General features: G+C 38.5%; 1 protein-coding gene across 8 annotated transcripts in view; it reads right to left on the bottom strand.

Annotated features, from left to right (window-relative positions):
- Nucleotides 1-23,955, bottom strand: part of LOC126248668 (GATOR complex protein NPRL2) — a 171,391-nt gene that overhangs the window by 53,502 nt on the left and 93,934 nt on the right. For all 8 annotated transcript variants that reach the window (XM_049949891.1, XM_049949895.1, XM_049949898.1 and 5 more), the window contains 2 exons: nucleotides 16,909-17,006; nucleotides 10,776-10,906 (listed from right to left, as the gene is read on the bottom strand). In XM_049949891.1, coding sequence (XP_049805848.1) covers nucleotides 10,776-10,906; nucleotides 16,909-17,006 — 229 coding nt within the window. The remainder of the gene's footprint in view (nucleotides 1-10,775; nucleotides 10,907-16,908; nucleotides 17,007-23,955) is intronic.

Below are 23,955 nucleotides of genomic sequence, written 5' to 3'. Positions count from 1 at the left end.
CCTTTATCAGAATTACATGTGCAAGAATTGAACTGTCAGTATGAGGTTATTCAGAAAACTGTTTGAATAGTTTAAGCTAACAAGCATGAGCAAAAAAAAAAAAAAAAAAAAAAAAAAAAAAAATTTTCTGTCTGGTGTACCCGGTAGGCCTCTTGCAGGTCTTACAACTGGATGCCACTGCAGCTACTTTTGTGTCCCTACTAACCTTCCCCAGTTATATAATCAGAAAATAGAGACCTGCCGTTTAATGTGGAATCTGAACCACACGTCTTACATGGCCACTAAAACATCTGTAAGAAGTGAATGCTCTGTTAAAAATCATAGTGAAAAAGTTGTGATCTGAACAGGATTTGAACCCGCACTCTCTGGATCGCGAAGTGCATGCTTTGCCACTACACCATTTTTGTTTTAGAAAACCCTGTGCCACTTTGCTAACTCAGTCAAGAACAGTGTGCTCACTATGCAAAATAATCCTCACTGAATACCGAAGTTTCGCATTGTGGCTCTAACAAGTTAGAGTTTTATCCTGCATGCTGAATATTAGCTTCAAAAACTAAAAACTAATAATACAGTGTTTATAGGCAATGTTCGCTACCTTGTGTTCTCTTCTATTCCCTCTAGTATAAATGGTTCTACCCATATATAAGCAAATGGTAGTGAATTTCCTGCAAATGCCCATCACACATGTTCACTTCCATTCACTCCATTGTAAACCAGGCTTTAGGTGCTTAAAATTGGTGTCTGCGAACTCTGGACAATTCCGCTACGAGGCACTGCGTTACTGACTCGCCAAGCCACATGCTAAGTGTGCAGTGGGCAGGGCTGTACAAACTGCTGTTATAAGCTGTTCTTCGTGTGGCAAAAATGTGTAACTTTAACACTTTTTACAAAATACTTACAGTGCCTCTTATCAGCTAAAATTTTGGCAGTGCATTTCTTTTGTCATCTTCTTCCTGTGTAAAAATTTCAGGGTAGGTTTTCACATGTCTTATAGGACCATCCCCTTGTTAGAGGAGGTTGTTCCTAATGTTGTGAGGGCCACACACAATATGTGACCTCAGAAGCAAACGATTTTCAGCACAAAGCTAACAAGATCATTTTAGTTTCAAAACATTGGTGGATAACATGACAAAAGTGACGGAACTGGAGTTCTCATAGTGGAGGAGTTACCATCTGATGTTGGCCTGCTTGTGTAATTGTGAAAAGGACTTCTTATACTATTGATAGTGTGTGCTGTCTAGAGAAGAGAGCAAATAGCATGAGGTCTTTTGGAATCTTTTAGTGTACTCTTTTCTGAAGTAAGCTATCATATTTGTCAGCAGTGTATCATGATTCATTTCAAATGGAAATCATTCTACAGCTCTTTGTCAAATTGGAAACATACGATCAGTTTACGAAAACTGTGATCCAAGCCCACTGGTAACTGTAAGGGCACAGTTGTGTTGGCATGCTTATATGCCTGTTCACTATGAGACACTGTAGTGTACTCCATATATAATTAAACAGAAATTTCATCAGGGCCTTGTGCCATATCCACTTTGAGTCGTCTTAATTGTTTTCCAATACCAGAGATGCTGACTTCAATGTCTCTCATTAGCAGGTGGTCTAAGTGCGTAGATAAATTTTTAAATACAGGCTTTAGTATTCCAGTTTTCTGCCTGCTGCCTTTAATTTCAGCACAAGATAATCTGTTAAACTGGATAGAAGTTTTGAATTCATTAACTGACTTTACATATGTCCATGACTTCCTATAAATTTCTAATGGTTCTTTGACCACACTCTAATTATGATGCTTATTGTATGCTTCACACCTAGCACTTCTTATGGATGCATGAGCTACAATTAAGTTTCCTCCATCATTTGCCCTATATTCCCTTTTGCATCATTCCCCAAATGGTATCATTAAACCAGGGTGGATATTTGCTATCTTTCATTACTTGCTAAGTATTTATCTAGATGTGTGTGAGCTCTAACTACAGCTCTTCTGTGTTTGTCATATTTTATATAGACATTCTCAATTTCATTTTAAGTAGTCTGTTAGTGACTTTCAGTTCTACCAAACACCAGTACTTTCCTAGCTTCCCAAACACAGGCATCACCTATAGAGGATACTGTGACTATTAGGAAGTAATGTACACCACGAAGATCTGACAATGACGCTAAGAGGAGATTTAAACCTTTAGTGCGCTACCATTAGAGTAATAAATATCTAAAAATGTTTTTGTCTGATGAGCAAAACTAGTAATAAATCAACTAATATGCAACACATGGTTGTTTCATCTGTATACTAATTTCCTAAATTTCTCAATGATCCTATGACCATGTGTGGCCACTGTCCCAGTAAAGACATCATAGCTGCTAAACCCTGTCTCTTTGATAACAACCTTGAATAGAATGGGTCACTTTAAAATCAGAGAGTCTAAGGTATTTCTTTCACATGGGGGTTGTCAGTCTAGTTATTCAATGCCATCTGGTAATGTGTTCAGTATTACCTTCCAAATCTGTTTGTATATGTATAATGTTTGTAGTACATACATGGCAAATTAAAGTAACATTGCATTACTACCGAATGCTATGGGTATTCCAGTGCTATCAAGTTTAGGCTATTTTTCAAACGAGTTTGGCTGATGTGTTTGAATTCAGTGGCCAGTAGAAATATCCAATTACTATCAAATTGACTACCAAGCTCGATTACTCCTGTCCACATCTGATTACTCTTGTCCACATGAGTTCACAATTCGATACATTTTGAATGTCACAAGGCCAAATTACTCTGCTTGTTGCTATGAACTCTTCATCTTCTGGGGAGTCTTACCTACCTTTCTGAATTATGCTGTATGTATTCTCTAAAATATCCCTAATTTCTACTTCAGGTATCAACTAGTTCTCAGTTCATAATACAATGTAAGCAGAACTGCTGCCTAAAAGAGAACTAAATTATGGAACTTGGTTGTGGTCACACTGACAGTTAGTGACTAATATTTTAACTTGCTCACATTCCCATTTACTATCTGTTCTGTTTTAACAGTTGATTTCATTTGAACATATTCTGTGGCACAATGAGGAACTTCAAAGTGTTTTCTTCATACACTTTCACAAATGAAATAAAGGGCATGACAAATGACAATGGGATCCAGTAGTGTACTGTAATATGCAGAATATATATTTTGATATAGAAAACTAGCCTTTTCCCTGCAGCTTCGCCCCTTACATGCCTTCCATATGCACATATTGTAAGGGGTCCGCAGGCCCTTACTACTAAGTTTGCGCTCACACAGGTCGACAGGGCAACTATCGAGTAGTGGGTGTGCAGGTCGCGAGAGCTAGAGGGGGTTCACCGGAGTGCCGAGTGCTGCTTGGGTAGATTCCCGCGAGGCGGGAAGAACTGGGCGGAGAGAGTTAGAGTTGTGGAGAGTGCCGAGTCAGGGTGTGGTAGGTCCCCGCGAGGTGGGCAGAGCTGTGCAGAAGCCAGTAGTTGAACTAATGTAAATTACCGGCAAAGGGAGTTGCCATCGCTGTGGTTTAACCCCTTTGTGTTAGTATTATACGAGAAAGTGAGAAAGTTTAATTATAGAGTGATTTCAGTGATATTAAGTGCCGTTATTGAACTCCCGCGTCTACCGCGCCGGCATTACTTGGATTACAGTGATTGGATGTTGCGTGTGACGATTAAGAATAACTAAAGAAACCTGTGCTGAGATTAGCCGTCATTAACAGTGTATTGACGAAGGCAGTGGCTGTCTCCTTATTTTGTGCTTTTGCTAAGAATATAGATCTTGTTTGTGAAACTGTGTTGTGTCCTTCTTACCACCAAACAGTACTTATTACAGTATTTGCGAAGGACAATACGGAATGTAACATCCCCTGAGCAGTCCAATCCAATTGCCAGCCCATTAGGTACACGGTCACATTAATCAATTATCTAATTTTGGGCTGCTATTTAGATCCTGAACGAGCGGGAACAATAATCATAAATAAATAGGTCTGTTACATTACTTGGACGCAACTAGATGAGAGGACTAAGAAGAAATTAGCTACAGTATTATACAGGCGTTGTAAAGTATTTTCTCAACGGCCAGGTATCATGCAAGGAGTGGAGTGTAAGTTGCAGACATTTCCTCCTGCCCCCTTTCTCTACCCATCCTCTCCTCTATAAATTGCAACCTTCTCCCAGCCGCACCCTGCAAAACAGGACACAAAAGTAGGCTGATACCACTCCCACAACATGCCTCTCTTGCACCTCAACCCACACATCATGGATTTGAAAACCGTATCTTGGCCCTGACATACAGGCTGTGATGCAAAGCAAGTCGATGAAGTGGTCTGATGCTACTCCAATCCAACACACCTATTTTGCAGTGTTGCTCACATGTCATGAGCTGTAAAATAGTTTCTTGTTCCTTAAACATAGGTTGCTCTGAAAAGCAGGTTGATAAGGCAGGCTGATACTATTCCCATGCAATACGCCTGTCGTGCAGGACAGCCTATACTGCAGGGGCTGAAAAAAAGCATGTTTTCCCATTTCCCTGCAGCTTTGTCGGCGTACATATATGTCACGTTTAACGCACACATCTCTTGGCCCATCTCCTCCTATCCTCTCTCTCTGCCCATCATCTCCTCACCTTCCTGTCTGTCTCTCTCATCCTACCCCTTCCCAATGTCCATCTTGTACTCGTACTCCCCTCTCTCTGTTCATCTTGTCTTCCACCCCCCCTCTCTTTCTCCCCCCTCCAACTCCTCCCTCCCCTCCCCCTCTTGTCTTTACATTGCCTCCTGCCCCCTCTCTCCCTACCCATCCCCTCCAGTCCCCCTTTCTATCCCACTTTGCCCCTTCTCTCCTTCCATCTCCTTCTCTATACAGCTCAACCTTCCTCCAGGCATTCCCATCCGCATATACAGCTCAGAAAAGAGGTTGATAAAGCAGGCTGGCACTATGCCCACAACATGCCTCTCATGCAGCAGTCTGTACATTGAGGGCTTGGGAGCCCTTTTTTCCCAAGACATGTAGAGGCTGCCATTGAAAGCAGACCAATTACGTAAGCCTATAACACTACAACACAACATGCCTGCTGTGCTGTGCAGCCTAGACATCAGCTGCTGGAAAACTATTGCTTGCCTCTGACAGACCTGCACAGCAGGTTGGTAATGTAGGTCGATACTATTCCCACACAACACACCTGTCATGCAGGACTTTAGCCCCTATATGGCAGGGGCTTAAGTAACACATGTATCACTGTGAATGTCACAACTACAGCATTATAGCCTCCTCCTTCACTCCCCCCTCCCATAGTTGGTCCTTTCAGAGCACGGAGTTCCTGTGCTAAATTTGGTCAACTTCAGTCCAGGAGCATGTGAAGAGTTCCTGGACATAACATACATATTCTCAGCGTCCTATATTTTAAGACATACTTACAGCCTGTTATAATGTTAAGATCGAGACCATATTAACAGTTGAAGAGTCCTTACATGAAAAAGAAGAGTGAGCAATGATGAATCTTTTGGGGATATGACAAGGAAAGGGAAAATTAGAGAATGCCTGAGCAAAACACACAGAAAACAGAACATTCAAGTAAGAGGTTACAAAATATTCCAAGAAATATTGGAGTGGTGTAAACAGAAAAAAGAATTACCCTAGTGGATATGAAAGTGACAGGAATAAAAGAAAACTAGTTTAAATTTCACCCAACTAAACATGGAAACTGTACATGTTGGTCACTGTGATAACACTATCCCAATATGGTTTTTACAGTGAGAGCAATATCTCTGGAGATATGCTTTCCTTTACCCAGGTTCTAAAACTGTAATAATTGCATCTAAAAATTGACTAGACCCATCCACATCATCAAACCATCCTGCTTACCTATGGCTGCTGTTCTTAAATTGGTCTGGACTGCACAACTTCTCTTCAAATAAAAGCCAAAATATATTATTACTTTAATGTTTCCTCTAAATATTTTATAATTATTTGCCACAGATTTCATTCTGCTTACCTGATAGTAAAAACAGACAGAAAAGTTCAGAGACTACAAGACGGTGCCCACTGAAAACTGCAATGACACAATGCTCATAAACTGACAACAGTTAAATAGCACATCATGTAGAAAGTGTCAGAAATTGGTTGTAAAAGGAATTCTATGTGTGAAGTGCAACTTCTGGCTGCATAAAATGTGTGCAAAAATATGCTTAAAATTTATTAGAGACGCTATTCACTGGTCACGCCTTGACTGCTTGCAGTACGAAAACATAAAACTAGCTTCCACAGTGAGTTTGCAGGAAGAAATTATTAGAGTGCTTCTTAGCAACACTGACACTTTAACAGCCGAATTACAAGTGCAGAAGAAAGAAAATTTTGACCTGAAACATGGGAAAAAATGTCTTTGAAAAACGGCTATGGCGATAGACAAAAATAACACCAAAACTGGGTGGAATGATACAGTTATTACCTCAAACAATGAGGCTGCTACACCTACAGAAGAAACTCACCCATTAGTGGTGGACAAGTGTACCATACAGTAAAAAGGATCTGATATGTTTCAGTAATGAAAAACAGAGCAAAAAACACAAATTCCTTGTTATAGGCGAGTCTCTGCTGAAAAATGTGGTAGTGCCAATTTCCCCAATAGACATTTGTCCAAGAATCAAGACCCGCCAGTTGAAGAGACACTTTAGCATCATATATAACTCATAGAATGGTTCAGCAGAGGCATCTTGGACGAATTACACATGAATCTTCATCCGCGTAGGTACAAATTCTCTTAGAAGCAACAATGAAGAGGAAATTGTAAGTTAAACAAGAAATTTAATTCAATCTGCCAGTAACCTCTACAAAATGACTGGAATAGTGGTGAGTGATATTATCTATAGAAGATCAGTCAGTGATCGACATAGAGTGAATAAATCATGATTTAAATAAAACTGAAGGTTTAGGAGCTGTGTCTATAAATTCGAATTAGTTATTAAGCAATAAATATTTGGGTAAAGACAGTCTTCATTTAAATAGGTTAGGATCCAAAATTATTAGTCAAATGTCCCTTGAGACATGAAAAATTCTGAAAAATAGGATACCTTATAAGAAATGATGGTGATGAGAAACAGTGTTTGGTAACGAAAACAGCCGGCCGCGGTGGTCTAGCGGTTCTAGGCGCTCAGTCAGGAACCGCGCGACTGCTACGGTCGCAGGTTCGAATCCTGCCTCGGGCATGGATGTGTGTGATGTCCTTAGGTTAGTTAGGTTTAAGTAGTTCTAAGTTCTAGGGGACTTATGACCTAAGATGTTGAGTCCTCTAGTGCTCAGAGCCATTTCAACCATTTTTTTGTAACGAAAACAGCAAGACCAAAATGGTACCATGAAAGAGTAAGCGTGAGAACATAAATAGGAAAGAATGTTCCTACATCAAACACTTGAATATAAATGGTCTAAGTGCTGACTTTTCAAAAAAAGGTCAAAGTGAACGAATCACAAGTTATTCTATCTGAATGTAGAAACATAAAATTTATTTGCCTCAATGAACATTGTCTTACTTTTGACAATATTAAATATTGAAAATTTTTAATTAACCAACAGCTTTTGTAGATTAGAGAAATCACATGGAGACGCTTACATACTTGCACATTCCAATATAAAATATGAAATAAGAAATTATTTTAATCATCTGAATGAAGAATGTATATTTGAAAGCTGCTGTGTCGAATTGAGGGACCTAAATGTCATGGTAGTTTCTATTTACAGAGTACCAGAGAAAGCTACAATTGAAGCTTTTCTGGTGAAATTTCATTGCCTGCCTGAAAAACTCAGTAAAGGAAAAACGAAAAAGATAGTAATAGCTGCTGACTTCAATATTAATATCATACTTGAAAGCAATGACGTATCAAATTCACTAACTTAATAAACTTGGGCTTCAAAGTAAAACTCATGCAACGTATTAGAGTAAATGCAGTCAGTGACCTGTATTGACAATATTCTAAAAAATTATGTATTTCAAGATGTTTATAAATTTTGCATAGATTTAGGACTCTCTGACCACTCTGCATTGTTAACTGGACTACCAAAAATTAACTTAGGAAGTTCATGCAACGAAAGCAACATGAAAAGGAACTTCAATGAAAAAAATTCATTTACATTTAGAAATAAGTTATGAGAGACTGAATGGCCTCAGAACAGCTTTATTTCCAGTAATAGTAACGTTAACAAATCTGTAACTAGCTTTCTTGAAATGTTTAACGAAGTTTTTCCACTTGTAAACATATGTAACAAAAGACTAATAAACTTAAATAGATAACTCAGAGTATAAAAACTTCTACTGCTAGGATGAGGAAACTCCACAATGAACCAAAATATAATGAAAATGTAAATACATGCTGAGTATGTACATCATTATAAATCTATATTTATAAAAGTTGTGAAAGCAGCCAAACAAAGGGCAAACAATAAGTTCATTGTACAATATAAAAGTAAGACAAAAGCAGTGTTGTGATTCTTGAGTTTCTCCCGGCGCATTTGATAATCAAAATATCCACGGGTGTACTGCCGGTCGTACAGTATCCAACGGGCACTGTAGACCGGCAGTACACCCGTGGATATTTTGAAAAGCAGTGTTGTCCATTGTCTAATCAGGGTTAGGTGTTGGAGTAGGTACTAATGAAATATCTAGGAATAAAATATATGATAGCTTTATTGCAAACCAAGCTCAAATACCAAATCTGGCAAAGTCATGCAGCAGAGTATCAGAGTAAAGTAAATCACTTTGGACCCAACCAAGCAGCAGAGCACCTTATAGATTTTTAAAGCAGTCACAATAAAGGATGTGGAAAATATTATATTATCTTTAAAAAATAAAAACTCTGCTCGGTGGGATGGGAGACCCACTAAAGCCATTATAACAGTGTGTGAGATAACAGCACCTCACTTATGAAATTATAATCTTCCTACACAACAGACAAAAATTGTTTGAGGAGAATCGCAAAATAATTTCATGCTACCCACACACCACCTGAAATTATATACATGCACTAAACTGTATATGGGGATGACAATATATAACAAGTTAATGGGCAAAAACATATTTAATACAAAGCTAGAAGTTCTAAAAATGAGGCTACTGCAGATTCTGTGGAAGGAATGCTACTACTCAATACAAGAATTCATAGAGGATGAAATGATAATTTGAGCAAGGAGTAATTAAGTGTTACATTTTATTGTATGTATATATAACAAAATTGTATTATTATTATGATTATTGTATGTATATATAACGAAATTGTATTATTATTATGGTAATGCTGTTTGTTAAAATCAGCTGTTCTATGTTTATGGTGAAATTTTACTCCAATTTTGACATGTGTCATGTACTTGAATCAAATGAGTCAGATTATGTGCATTAAGAGACAAACTACATTTCACAAATCACCGCTCCCATATACACAAAATAAAGCAATGATACCAGTTTTTTTTCCCTCTCTCTCTGCTTTCATTATCCAAATGGAACAAGCACATCATAATTACTAAATGTTGGTTTACAGCAAACTCCACCAGAAAATGTTCATTCTTTTCATATTCATCCTGTGGCTCAGAGTTTCCACTAAAGTGGACAGTTGTTAATGGTCGCTTCTTTGGTGTTTTCATTCAGCCCTGAGGACACAAATGTATACTGCCCACTGCAGTGCGCACTCCCTAATTGTGTTGTGCCATGCATGAATTTGCAGCCTCATGACTGATTGAAAAGGCCAGAGAAGTGATCATTAAAAGCTGTCCATTGCAGTTAAAATCATGCACCACAGTGTTAATATGCGTTGAGAAAAAACAATGATAGAAAGAGTTGTTGTGCCAATGTGTAAATGTCTCACTTAAAAGGTATTTCAAAAGATGACATATTCTACACATTTGCAACATAGAAACAAAGTATGCTCTTTTCATGTAATGCATTAATGTCAGCAAAGCTAAGGTGTCTGTGACAGAATTTCATATGAGCTTCAGCGTATAATTTGTCATCCACTCTTCCTTAATGTGACAGAAATTCATAAAGACAGATTGGTGTATATTCTTAAGTTTACATAATCTGTCTGGGACTATAGTGATCTCACAGTCACCTGAAGACTTACTAATAAGCTTTCAGACTGTATGAAGGCCATGTAAAATATTTTGTAGATATTTGAAATGCAGACGCAGATCACTTTCTATTTTGCTTATGAGAAGCTGAATCGCAGACACACTATTCCAAAACTTTTTATGCTTCCATTTTGATAGTCTGGAACAGTTACAGTGATGTAATTGGATCAGATGGTAGTAACAATGATGATCCTAGTCCTTATGGTGCAGAGAGTAACACTGACAACTAGGTTTTCATGTTACCATTTATCTGATTCTCTGGTGCCTTGGAAAAGAGTAATCAGATTTTATTTTATTGTTGTCTCAACTCTACAGTACTATTAGAATAAGAGTTGTTGGCCTGGAAGTAAATGCTGCTACTCTCAACAGGCAACATTAAACAGAGAAGCCACAGTAGGCACAAACATCAGTTAATCTTTTCTGAAACAATTAATATAAAATATGTAGTATACAATACAACTTAATTAAGAAAGTTGAAATGAAAAGGAACAAGTGATGTTATCTTGACAATCTTTATTTTCTCCAGGAAAGATTTTCCTGTAAACTGACTTTCCTTATCAAAGTTTACTGTTTCAGAGGTTCCAACTGCATATCAGAAAAGTTTTTGAAAAATTTAACAGGCAAAGATTAACACAGCTTACAATAAAAGGTTGTAATACAATAGTATTACCTGATACAGAAACATATTTAATGCACTCCTCTTGCAATGCTGCGTCTGTTGCCAACAAGCGCACCTTCGGTGTTGGTGTATAAACATTACTGTACAAGAATATGGGCAGCAGGCTTACAGCTTTGTAATATCTGTGAATAAAAAGCACACAATGGAGTACAATGTAAGGGACACAATATGAAGCATCTACAACCAATTTAGCTATATCAATTAACATTCAGTCTCCTGCAGACCTCCATATTTATTGTGATTTCCTGGCATCGTCATAAAAACCTCTTCATAATATAAAGTACCTTACTAACTTGTAGCCAAAAGTTTGATGGACTACTTCATTCTTGATCTACTACTGAAACAAGAGTTCCAAAATGGTTATTCATTAAAAAGTGTAATTTAAAGCTCAAGCTGAAATTTAATACTGAATGATTATATACTACATAATTAGAACAAATATAGCATGAAGTTTGAGATTTTCTCCATCTGTCATTGCCGACATACTGATACCAATACATGTTGTTGTTGACTTCAGTCTGAAGACTCGTTTTGTGCAGCTCTCGACACCCAGCCAATTCTGTCCAAAACTTTTCATCTCTGCATCACTATTGCAACTCACATCCCTTTGAACCATTGTCAAGTCATGGTCTCCCTATAAAATGTTTACCTGTATATTTCTTTCCATTAACAAAACTGTCATTCCTTGATGCTTCAGGGTCAATCCTGTGAATCAAGTCCTTCTTCCATTTAAGTCGTGCCACAAATTTCTTTCCTTCCCAATTCAGTACCTCCTCATCAATTATCTGACCTATCAATCTAATTTTCAGCATTTTACTGTAGCCCCACACTTCAAAAGCTTTCATCCTCTTCTTGGTTCAAATGGCTCTGAGCGCTATGGAACTTAACATATGAGGTCATCAGTCCCCTAGAACTTAGAACTACTTAAACCTAACTAACCGAAGGACATCACACACATCCATGCCCGAGGCAGGATTCGAACCTACGACCGTAGCGGTCTCGCGGTTCCAGACTGTAGCGCCTAGAACTGCACGGCCACTCTGGCCGGCTATCCTCTTCTTGCTTGAACTGTCTATCACCCACATTTCAGTTTCACACAAGGTTCGACCTCAGAAAATTTCTTCAGAAAAGATATCCTAACACTTAAATTTAAATTCACTGTTAACCAATTTCTCTTTCAGAAATGCATTGCTTTTTATTGTATGTCTGTATTCATCTACTTCGGCCATCATCAGTTCTTTTGCAGTCCAAACAGCATCTGTTGCCTACTTCTAGTATTTCATTTCCTAAACTAATTCCCTCCACACCTACCAATTTAATTCAAAGACATTCCATTACAGTTCTTTCACTTTTCTTGGTTTTCATCTTATATTGTACCACCTCTTCCAAGTTCATATACATTTATAACAGAATCGACATGTCAGTGCTAAGTCTTGACGCTCTGATTTCTTCTTACTGAATGTTCATACCATTTCTAAATGTACCTATTCAATAACATCAGGTATAGGCTACAACTGTTTCACTGTCTTGTCAACTACTGCTGCCCCTTCACAAACTTCAATACGAACTGCAGTCTGACATTTAGTATTTAATTGCGCCCAACAAAAATTCAAACTATAGCTGATTTTGTACATAAATAAGGTAACTCTGTGTGTGTGTGTGTGTGTGTGTGTGTGTGTGTGTGTAACAAAGATCGAAGATATGTTTCAAAAGAGACAGGGATACTATCAACAGATTTATAGTAACCAATTTAGCAAAGATGTAAGAACAAAACCGGTATCATAAAAAATCTGAGGTACATGCTAAAATCTGGCACCCCCTCCCCCTCCCCTCCACTCTCTCTCTCTCTCTCTCTCTCTCTCTCTCTCTCTCTCTTAGAGAAGCAAATTCAGAGAATGTGGTTGAAAGTCTCTTTGGGTTTGCTGCCGGATCCTAAAATCAACTTGACTCGATATTTCGGCGATCCAACTGTTCACCATCTTCAGGAAATGCTGCTTCTGCTGATGAGTCCCGCTGAGAACTGACGCAAGATTGCAATTCGACATCCTATATAGGCCACCGTTCAGTACACGGCGCATGCGCTGCCCATCACGGTTTCTGCCTTCCAAAACAGGGAGGTGGCGCCGCCCTTAGTGAAACACTGCTGGCAACGATATATCGCAATCAAGGCCGCACCGAAGAACGTTCAGTTTTGATGTGAGATAATACAGGATTCCACGTTTTGCTAAGAGGAAACCCATTGTCTCTGTTGATTAAATTATCAGCCAACCTAATTTCGATTGCCTCTTTATAGACACTATTCCAAAAACCGGAAATGTTGGCAATCACAACAGTTTCCTCAAATGTCATATTTCTCATTCTACAGCATCAGAAGTGGATAAACGTCGGCGTACTGTGATTAATCTCTCTAACAAGGCATTGGATGGGCCCACAGTGTCGATATTGGAGAAAGGTTTAAATTTTTTGCCCACTCCCAAGAGGCTTCCTATCACAGAGTTCATATGCTCTGTAGAACAAGCAGTACACAGCCTACCCGAGGATCAAGCAGAGGAAATAAGGCAAGAAGTGTCGCACACATTACGTTGGGCTCGACCACCGCGGGATAACATCTCTTCCGCAGAGAGAGCAGCCATTCGTTCCCTTAAGAATGATGACGAAGTAGTAGACTTACCAGCTGACAAGGGGAATGCCACGGTTGTAATGACGTGGGATGATTATGTCCTAAAAATGGATTTACTTCTCAACGACCCGGCATACAGAAGACTATCTAATGACCCCACAGAAAGGATCAAACGTAAGACACTTTCACTGTTGAAAAAGAGTTCGTTGTCCGATGACTTACGTAGGAAACTTCATCCTGGTGCTGCTGTTTTGCATAGGTTGTATGGTCTGCCTAAGTTGCATAAGGAAGGGGTTCCTCTACGCCCTATTGTTAGTAATTTGGGTGCACAGACTGATAACCTGGCAAAGTATTTATCATCTGCTCTCAGTCCATTTGTTGGCAAGTGTGAACACCATATATCCAATTCGATGGATTTTATTCGACAATTGGGATCTTTGAAGTTGAGTCCTTCAGATCTGTTAGTGAGTTTCGATGTGGTATCCCTATTTACACGAGTTCCTCTGGAAGAGTCCCTTAGTTTGATCAGTGAAAAACTGGATGAAGAGCTGGTGAAGCTTTGTCGTCAGGTGCTGACCTCCACGTATTTTTTATTTAACGGTAACATTTTTTAACAGAATGATGGAGCGGCCATGGGTAGTCCTTTGTCACCCATAGTTGCCAATTTATTTATGGAGGACTTCGAGGCCATGGCACTGAGAACTTCAGCTTTGCAACCAATGTGCTTCTGGAGATACGTGGACGATACCTTCTTCGTCTGGCCACATGGACGTGATGCTCTTAACAGATTTTTGGACCATTTCAACTGTCCTCATCCCCGTATCAAATTTACTATGGAGGTTGAAAATGATGGGATGCTTCCATTTTTAGACGTAATGGTTTATAAAAAAAACCAGATGGAACTTTGGGACACAGTGTTCACCAAAAGCCAACACACACAGATTGGTATCTGCACCCTAAGAGCTGTCATCCACCACACCAACGTAGTGGTGTCCTTAGGACTTTGGTACGGAGAGCATATGCCATTTCCGACGCAGACAGCTTAATCCAAGAACTTGAGCATTTGATGACTGTTTTTAAGGAAAATGGATACACCGAGAAACAGATTCGTTGGGCTATGGAATTTGGACCATCTCTGGAGGTGTACGAAGAGGAACATAGATCTGTGGCCTTTATTCCTTATGCTGGAGTCTTATCGTTTAAGATTGGACGAATTTTAAGGAATTTTAACATTAAGAGTGTGTTCCGTCCACCTTCTAAGATTAGGGCTCTGCTCGGCTCTGTGAAGGATGATTTGGGACTTAAGAAACCCGGGGTGTAGAAAATCCCGTGTCAATGTGGGAAAGCTTATGTTGGCCGTTCTATTCGCACAGTGAATGACAGGTATGTGGAGCATCGCCGTCACACGAGGCTACAACAGCCGGAAAAATCGGCCGTAGCAGAACACTGCCTAAATGAGGGACACAAAATGAAATTTGAGGAAACTGTTGTGATTGCCAACATTTCCGGTTTTTGGAATAGTGTCTATAAAGAGGCGATCGAAATTAGGTTGGCTGATAATTTAATCAACAGAGACAATGGGTTTCCTCTTAGGAAAACGTCGAATCCTGTATTATCTCGCATCAAAACTGAACGTTCTTCGGTGCGGCCTTGATTGCGATATATCGTTGCCAGCAGTGTTTCACTAAGGGCGGCGCCACCTCCCTGTTTTGGAAGGCAGAAACCGTGATGGGCGGCGCATGCGCCGTGTACTGAACGGTGGCCTATATAGGACGTCGAATTGCAATCTTGCGTCAGTTCTCAGCGGGACTCATCAGCAGAAGCAGCATTTCCTGAAGATGGCGAACAGTTGGATCGCCGAAATATCGAGTCAAGTTGATTTTAGGATCCGGCAGCAAACCCGAAGAGACTTTCAAGACTTATTACGCCAGGAAAGCCTACGTAATCACAGAGAAGGTTGGTGTTAGGGAGTCAATCATTAAGCAGTCATTGCACTAGAGCGTGTGCTTACTGGCATGTTGTGGTACTGGATGGCTCACTTTGGCCCGGACCACAATGCGGTGGTCGTGCCCATATAAAAGCCTCCCCCCCCCCCTCCTCCCCCATGCTCTAGTGCAATGACAGCCTAACAATCCATGTCATCTGAACCTTCCTGCTCCTCACCACCAGCTTCTCTGCATTTCTTAGATGGTAACTGTCCTTACAATACATTCTTCAATTATACAACCCCCCTGATCTCAAGCTCCAAGAGCCACTGTCCCATGACTACCACTTCACACCATTAATCTACATGGTCCACACTACTTCTATTTTGCCACACACAATTCACCAAACCCACTCCCCCATGCCATCATGTGCTGTCCTCTGCCTACACCAGGGAGGGCTCAACATTGTCACATTCCTATCCCATCCCCCTGCTGCCTCTCCTCCTCCCCCTTGTTCCCCTCATTCACTCCAACAGACACACCCTCCCTCTCGTTCTTCTGATTTGCTCCACCTGATACACCCCTCACCTCAATTGGACTGGATCCTAGGATAACATCATTGTGCAAGTGTGTGTATGTGTACTTCTGTTCCCCTCTTATCTTCAAGGAAGTAAACTGCAATTATCATTAAGTATTCAGACAATCTCATTTACATGCCTGCTGATCATCCAGAGTCTAAACTATGTGGGGCGTGGTTACCTAAACTCCAAGGTAAGGAATACTTAGATAAACTGTTTAACTGAATGGGAAACCTACTTTCCATAATATCTGAGTAAACAGTACACAACAGGAATATGATATTAAAAAAAGTATACAGGTGAATAGTATCAACCCAAACATCAAAATTAAGTATTATAAAACAGCAGAAACTAAAGAAACTTGATATAAAACAAATTGCCATGAGAAGCAAAGGAGATAATCGCGTCACTGGAGACCAGGATTAGAAAGCTTTCTTTTTGAAAATGAAATATACTGCATTGAGTGTCATGGGGAAAACACAGAATAAGAACCAGACAGCATTAAAAAAAAAGGGGGGGGGGTACACACAAAGTACGGAAGGGTTAGGCCCTACAAAGAGTACTTAAGGAAAGAATTTTATTGACATACCTTAGCACAGAACAGGACGCAATGGTTGGGGGCATGTGTTACAGCATCTGTGAATAGTCCGCTTGTCAGTGGAAGGAGCATTAAAGGAAGAACAATCAATAGGATAGACAAAGACACTGAAAAGAGTTTATTGAGGATATAGAGAGTAGTAGATATGCAGTAATGAAAAAGGTTAGCAAGGGGTAAGATGAGACAAAAGGGAGCATACCAAACCAGTCAGAAGATTGATTACTACTTAAAAAGAAAGTTGCTGTCTTATTACTTTAACAGCACAAAATGTTCACAAAACACAAAAATTTGTTTCCACAGTTTGTCTCAAACTTTTCATGTAATACTTCAATTTTGAGTATGCATTACTTATAAATACTGGCAAGAAGAATTCAAGTAAGTCATCTGTACCCATTATACTTACAGGAGGTTTTGTATGCAGGCTTTAACAAGACTGTTCTCAACATCTGCATCAACAGCTATTTGTGCAATATGCTTGAAGCCATCAACATGAGGCAGCAGCTGAAAAGTGAAGTAAAAGAAAAATTTGTATTAAATTTTATTTTAAAACTAATATGAAACTGAATAGTGAGTTTATGGTTGGCGACAGATGATAAGGGAAGAAAAGTTCTCCGGCATTTATTTCAGAATTACCGTTCACTGTGCATAGAGGAGTTTATTATACTTATATGATTTTTTTAATGAATTTATTTTGAATTTTTATAGTTTAGAACCTGTGTTAATGCATAGGTTCTTCTGCATTATGGTCAGAGAAGAAGAAGAAGAAGAAGAAGAAGTGTTTATGGCAGAGCCGGCCAAAGCATGCCAAACTTCTTGTAAGCCCAATATGCAGGTTGAGGCTGGGGCTGTCTCGGCTTTGCTCAATCCTTCTTGGGAATATTAGGTACAGCACGACATTTCATAGTATTTCTGTGTGACATTTTTTGGTTGGAACAACTCTCTTCAATTTGGCAAATCATGTTGTCAGCACTGTTTACCCTTCACTATTTGTTCATGGTATATAAAGGAAGTTCACAGAAACGAGCAGCTGTTTTTCACAAGCCTATCATCACAAGCCTTTAAAAATGAAGGGACTGAGAGAAGAGAAGGTTGAGAATTCTCAACATCTAATATGCAGTTGCACAATCAACATGTACTGCAAATTTGCTATGAAACATTACAACATCCTACATAAAGAATTTAAAGATTAAGAAGACCAAAAAATCACAACAATCAAGAGATGTGGTTCATTGTACTGTGCATCAAGAAGCACTTTGTGCTAAATTTGTTGGCATGAAGCATGTGAAGAAATTAGTGGCATGACCAGTAAATTTTCTGAAGTAATATGATTATTCCACTGTCAGTTGCAACAGTTTTCGATGGCACTAAAACGAAGAGTATGGAGACTTTATATATTTCTGTAAAAGATGTTGGTTAAGCCAAGAAACATGACTGGAACCACTTTTCGACTTAAAACCCACTAGTGTTGAATTTCTGAAGAAAAAAGGAGTGCAGGAACAAAACTAGAATCGATTGAAAACCTCTCATTTTAAGCGGATTTGACTACACTTTGCCCATAGAAAGACACTGCAAAGTGGGAAACAATTTATTTCTGACTTGATGGAGATGCATTTAAAATGAAAATCACATTGTAGAAGGGACAAACTCTGACAGAAAACACATAATTTCCCTAAGCTCACTGGCATTAAAGAAAATATGAGGTTTGAAGAATTCACTGTGGCCTTGAAAGAATTACTAGGGTAGTTTTCTAAGCATTTTGAGAATACTGCCAATCTTAAATCTGTTTTTGAACTATTTTCAAGACCATTTGCCATCATGAAAGTGCCTCTGTGCATCTGTACATGGATATGATTGATTTCCTTGGAAAGTATGAATGTGTGTATTTTATTAACTGGGGGAATCACGGAGAAAAAATACAATTTTTTGACAATGTGTGATAATTTAAATTTTGGGGTTGGACAAAGAGCCTCCCATCCTTGCCAGACTTGCCTGAATAGCAATCCCAACACACCAACACTCTGTTGCAGGTTTATATCTGTAATTATATGCAGTTTGACAATATTTATTGTCTATGAATTGATATACATTATATATTCCATGATGTACGTTCGCTTGGTGAGAAATACATCAATGTTATATTCCAATCATGGTGTTGTGTGTGTGCAATATTCTGGTGCCGAAACTTGTGTAGGAATTACAGTTCTCTGAGTGATTTCAATAATTAACGGCTTACTTCACACTGCAGGAAACAAAAGACATCAGACTGCATCACAAGATAAGTCCATTTCAACATAATATGATTGCATGAATTGCTTGCCTCAAAACATAGTTTACAGCACCATTCAGCAACTTAGTTTTGTACTGCAAGTGCAATTGTTAAAATGTTCAAACTGAGAGTAGCCAGTTTTGTAACCAAAGTCTGTCAGAGAGCAGCAAGCAGTTAATAGTCTGTGGTGGCTTCAATGTAGATTTCCTAAAGGATTCTGATAGGAAAAATGATCTGAAACCTTATTTGGCTCCTACAATTGGATTTCAGTAATTAACTCTCCAAGATGGGTAGTAGGACATTAATTGATGTATCCTTTGGTGAACCTCAAGCAAGAAAATAGCTTTTTATCAAGTAACAACTGCTCTCTGGCTATGATGCACAATTATTTACGATAAATAAGATAGTGCCTTACAGTATTGATACTCCACGTTGAAAATCTGTTAGAATAATTAAAATAATAGAATAATTAAAATCTGTTAGAATAATTATAGAATAATAGAATCAGTCTCAACACAAATGTTTTAGTTTACATGAGATAACCTGTGATGAAATTTATAATGAACTATATGATAATATAAAATATAATCTATTTTATGATACAGTCATATCATTACTTGAAAATAGCTTTCCATGTAAGCTGATCATAAAGATCATTAAACAGCCATATAAACAACCATGGGTGACTTCAGGGATTAAAGTATTTGTTAAAGGAAAAGGGAAACGTATCTTTTGCAAAGAGCAAGCAGAGACCCTGCAATACGTGCACACTATGAAAACTACTCAAAATTACTAAGAAAGGTTATTAAAAAGTCAAGGAACATGCACATAATGTGAGGAATCAGAAATTCTCACAATAGACTTATGGCTATATGGAATGTAGTGCAACAACAAATAGGACATCCAGCCACAGAACAATCCATATTACTTGAATGGAAGGGGCTATAAATGATAGGTCACAACCAGCAAATCCATTTTAATAACCATTTCTTAAATATAGTAGAAAGGGGCAAACAGTTCAAGAAATAAATCACAGCACGATACTGAAAAAGTAACTCCCATACAGTTCAACCATATGAATGTATCACCAACTTCTTCTGAAATTAAGAAAAATTACACAATCTCTCAAAAATAAAAGGTCACAAGGTTTTGATGGTGTTTCCAACAGAGAACTAAAGATTTGTTTGCACATAACAAGCCCAGTCTTATTTCAAATATTTAATGCATTACTAACTCAAGGCTTTTTTCCAGAGAGACTGAAATATGCAATTGTTAAACACCTCTTTAAGAATGGTGATAAGAGAGCTGTCAATAACTACTGACCTGTTTCACTGCTGACATTTTCCAAAATTTTGAGAAGGTGATGTACGAGGTGCGACAATAAAGTAATGAGACTGATTTTCTTTGCAATATGTGGCAACCTGCAGGCTTGCGTAGGCACAATATCTTTGACCTTGGTCTATAAGCTGCTTCTAGTCCAAGCGGCACATCGATGCAACTGCTCAGTCGTGAGTTGTGCTGTAATAAGTTAACATCTGTTTGTGTCTCTCGTCACGGAAATGGAACCGCATAATATTGTGCAACGGTATACCATTTCTTTTTGCGTTAAATTGGGTGAAAACGCAACGACAACTTACAGTAAGCTTCAGAAGTCTTTTGGAGAGAAGGGTATGTGAAGAGCTCAAGTTTTTCGTTGGCATAAAATGTTTAGTGAAGGCAGAACGAATGTTGAAGATGAAGACCGCAGTGGACGAGCATCAACCTCACGGATGGATGTCAACTTGGCCAGCGTGCGTGAACTCGTAGGATCTGACTGAAGATTATCCGTGAAAATGATTGCAGAAGAACTGAACATCAATCGAGAAATGGTTCGTCTAATAATAACTAAAGATCTTGGTATGATTCTGAATCATGATAATGCGCCATCCAACACTGCTCTGTCAGTACAGCAATTTTTAACCTCAAAACAAATTTCAGTACCACAACAGCCACCTTATTCACCAGATATCGCTCATTGTGACTTTTTTCTATTTACAAGAGTCAAAACGACGGTCAAGGGACACCATTTTCAAACAACACAAGATGTCCAAAAAGCTGTGACGAGGGTCTTGGAGGATATTACAGAAGATGAGTTCCAGAAATGTTACCATCAATGGCAGAAGCGCTGGAAAAAGTGTGTGCAATCAGAAGGGAACTACTTTGAAAGAGACAACACTAAACTTGACTAAAATGGTAAGCAACGTATTTTTTTTTCGCATCAGTCTCATTACTTTATTGTCGCATCTCGTATTCTAGAATAGCATCTCACCTTAGCACCAATAGTATTATTAGCTAATCACAGTTCAGGTTTTAGAAGGGTTGCTCTACTAAGAATGTTACTTAAACATTCAATTGACAGATTTTACAAGCATTAAATAATAAAATAGCACAGGTTGTTTTTTTTTCTGTGTCCTGTCTAAGACATTTGACCGTGTGAATCACAGTATTCTTTTTGATAAATTGAAATTTTATAGGATTGATGGTATAGCCAACCAATGGATAATGCCATATCTAACAAAAAACTGCAGAAAGCCATACTTAGTAATTCAACCAATATAGTCTGGGGATGTTATTCTGACGGGGGAGCAATCACAAATGGGTTCCCCAAGGCTCAGCCTTCGGTCCATTATTGTTTCTGATAATGTAAATGATCTTCCATCCAATACACAACAAGCAGAAGTAGTTCTTTTTTGCAGATATGGTAATCAGTCCAAGCACACATACAGAAACAGAAGTATCATTGACTGGTTTTCTGCGAATAGTCTCACCATCGGTTTTAAAAAGATACATGATTATAGGAGATTCTGACATACATACTGAGGAGGGCATTGATAGTGAAAATAAGTACATACCTGCCAACTTTTGAAAAGGGCTATCAGTGAAACTCACACGTGACAAAGAAATCTAACGATTTTTGACATACCCTGGCTTGACGAAAATAAAAATACTTCTGGACTACAAAATACAATAATTCATGCTTTAAACAGGATACTTCAATGAAATCATGCCCAGTTACATCATAGACCAATGATTTGTAGATGAACATAACAGTCAAGAAGAAATCCATGTTAAACAGCAGCAGGAGTGGCGAATACTTGTTTGGAATATACATAAAAGGTCTTCATCGATAAATTAAGCACATATGCAATAACTGACAAAGGCTTTGCGCAATAAAACTTGTTTAATGAAACACATGCAAGAAATAATATACAATGCAAATCACATTCTAGTTCATCTTTAAAGTCACAGTTGTGGTCTTTTTAGCTTCCTGCAAAAAGTCTTGAAAAAATGTTTTGTCATAACAGGGAACAGAGACTCACTGAACATGGATGATCTGAACTCTGTTCTATTTTTCTTCACACGGCTGAAAACATGTTCACATTCTGCATTGCTATGGAGTATGATGAGAATGGAGAGCATTACTCTAGAAATTCAGCTATACTTAAGTAGTCCATCGGCTCCACTAATTCTTGATATTTGTACCCAGCTGGAATCACTAACAGCATCTTGATTTGCAGCCAAAGTGTCATCTCCCTGGACTGCATCTGAAGCTCATTCACCACCTCATCTGTAGTTTCATTCTCTTCCTTGCATAACATGATAGGAAACTTTTCCACGAAAAAACGAATGGAAGAAAACTGTGCATCTTCAATTTTTGTCTAACCTAGCAACTTGAGCATGCTTTATAACACATCATCCTTGAGTGGCAACTTGTTGATGATGTAGTCACAGGCAGTACAAAAGTAGTTTCTCACTGATGAAAAGAAAAGGGCTTCACCTGTATCCTGGAGATCATTCACTATGTTCGAAGTCTGAATGCCAATAACTAACTCTTCATCATGAATCAAGTTGTACTCGACTTCAAGCAATGAGCAGTTTTTGACAATTTTGGGTTCAACAAACTTGGTGAACAGCAGCTTTAGCAAATCCATTAGGTGTTTTAGTAAAATGTGAACTTGTGGCAAAGAAGTCTGAATGGCAATATTCAACTTATCAAAAACAGGAATAGTCACATGAAGAAAAGTGCAAAAGGCCTTGTTCAAGTAAGAGGACAGGAACATAAACAATTTTTCCTCGTGTGTTGTAGCAGAAGTCTTACTTTTTAGGATGGGTTTGTCACATTTGGAAGAATATGCTTTTCTCTTAGGGGCATGTGTTCTCTTCTTCTGATACTCTTTGGATCCACTTTGTTCAACTCTAGGTATTTTGAAAGATGTCAAGCTTGTGGAAATGTTTTGGATACATAATATTACTTTCTCCTTTAAGAAAGAAGGAAGCAGATCCCACTGGTTCAGTAGTCTATCCAAAAATCTGTCTAAAGATAGCCACCTAGTACATACATGCTTCAGAATTTTCTTTGTCTCTTTATTTTACAAGTTCTGAAATTGCTGATGGTGTTCTTTCCTTTTGACACTCTTCTGTAAGATATAAAAAATATCAACAAGGATCTCATCCACTTTCAGTGGTAATCTTCTAGCACATTTGTCAGCTGCTAGATTAATCAGGTGGATAATGCAAACTACGATGGCAATATCTGGTTGAACTTCCTTCAGAACTGCTCAAACCCCATTTTTGTGTCTTATCATAACAGAAGCACTGTCAGAGCAGAAAGTCACACAGTTTTCAATTGATATGCTATGAGAATTCAGCTGTGATAATATCAGGTTACCTATGTTTTGCCCTGTCGAGTCCCCGTCGAATACTGGTATGGACAGCACAGTGCTCACTACTTTTTCCCACGAAATATCACAGAATGTACCAAAAACAAGATACAACATGGCATTCACATCATTTTTTCCATTTGTGGCCAAAGAAAATGGCTCATTCTGAAGGCATTTAACAACTCCAGATGATGCATTTTTTGCCATTTTATTTACATTGCATGTCGTTTTCGTGTGAGCACAGCTATATTTCTTTGCAACTTCTGGTGTGGGAAACATCATCTTAAAAAAAGCACCAGCATGATCAGCCACACTTAAGGGCACATTGTGCTCCACCAAAAAGGAAGTAAACACACATTCGACCCCAATTATGTCACTGTCAACATTTCCAGACTTGGCAAAAGAGGTGATGATTTTCTTGTTATCTTCCTTCAATGTAACATAACTTATGTGTTTACCACACTTCACATGATTACTTAAATCA

This window comes from Schistocerca nitens, chromosome 3, assembly GCF_023898315.1.
Source record: "Schistocerca nitens isolate TAMUIC-IGC-003100 chromosome 3, iqSchNite1.1, whole genome shotgun sequence".
In the NCBI taxonomy this organism is placed as follows: domain Eukaryota; kingdom Metazoa; phylum Arthropoda; class Insecta; order Orthoptera; family Acrididae; genus Schistocerca; species Schistocerca nitens.
The sequence above is the reverse complement of the archived record's forward strand: the minus strand, read 5'-3'. Positions and strand labels throughout refer to the sequence as shown.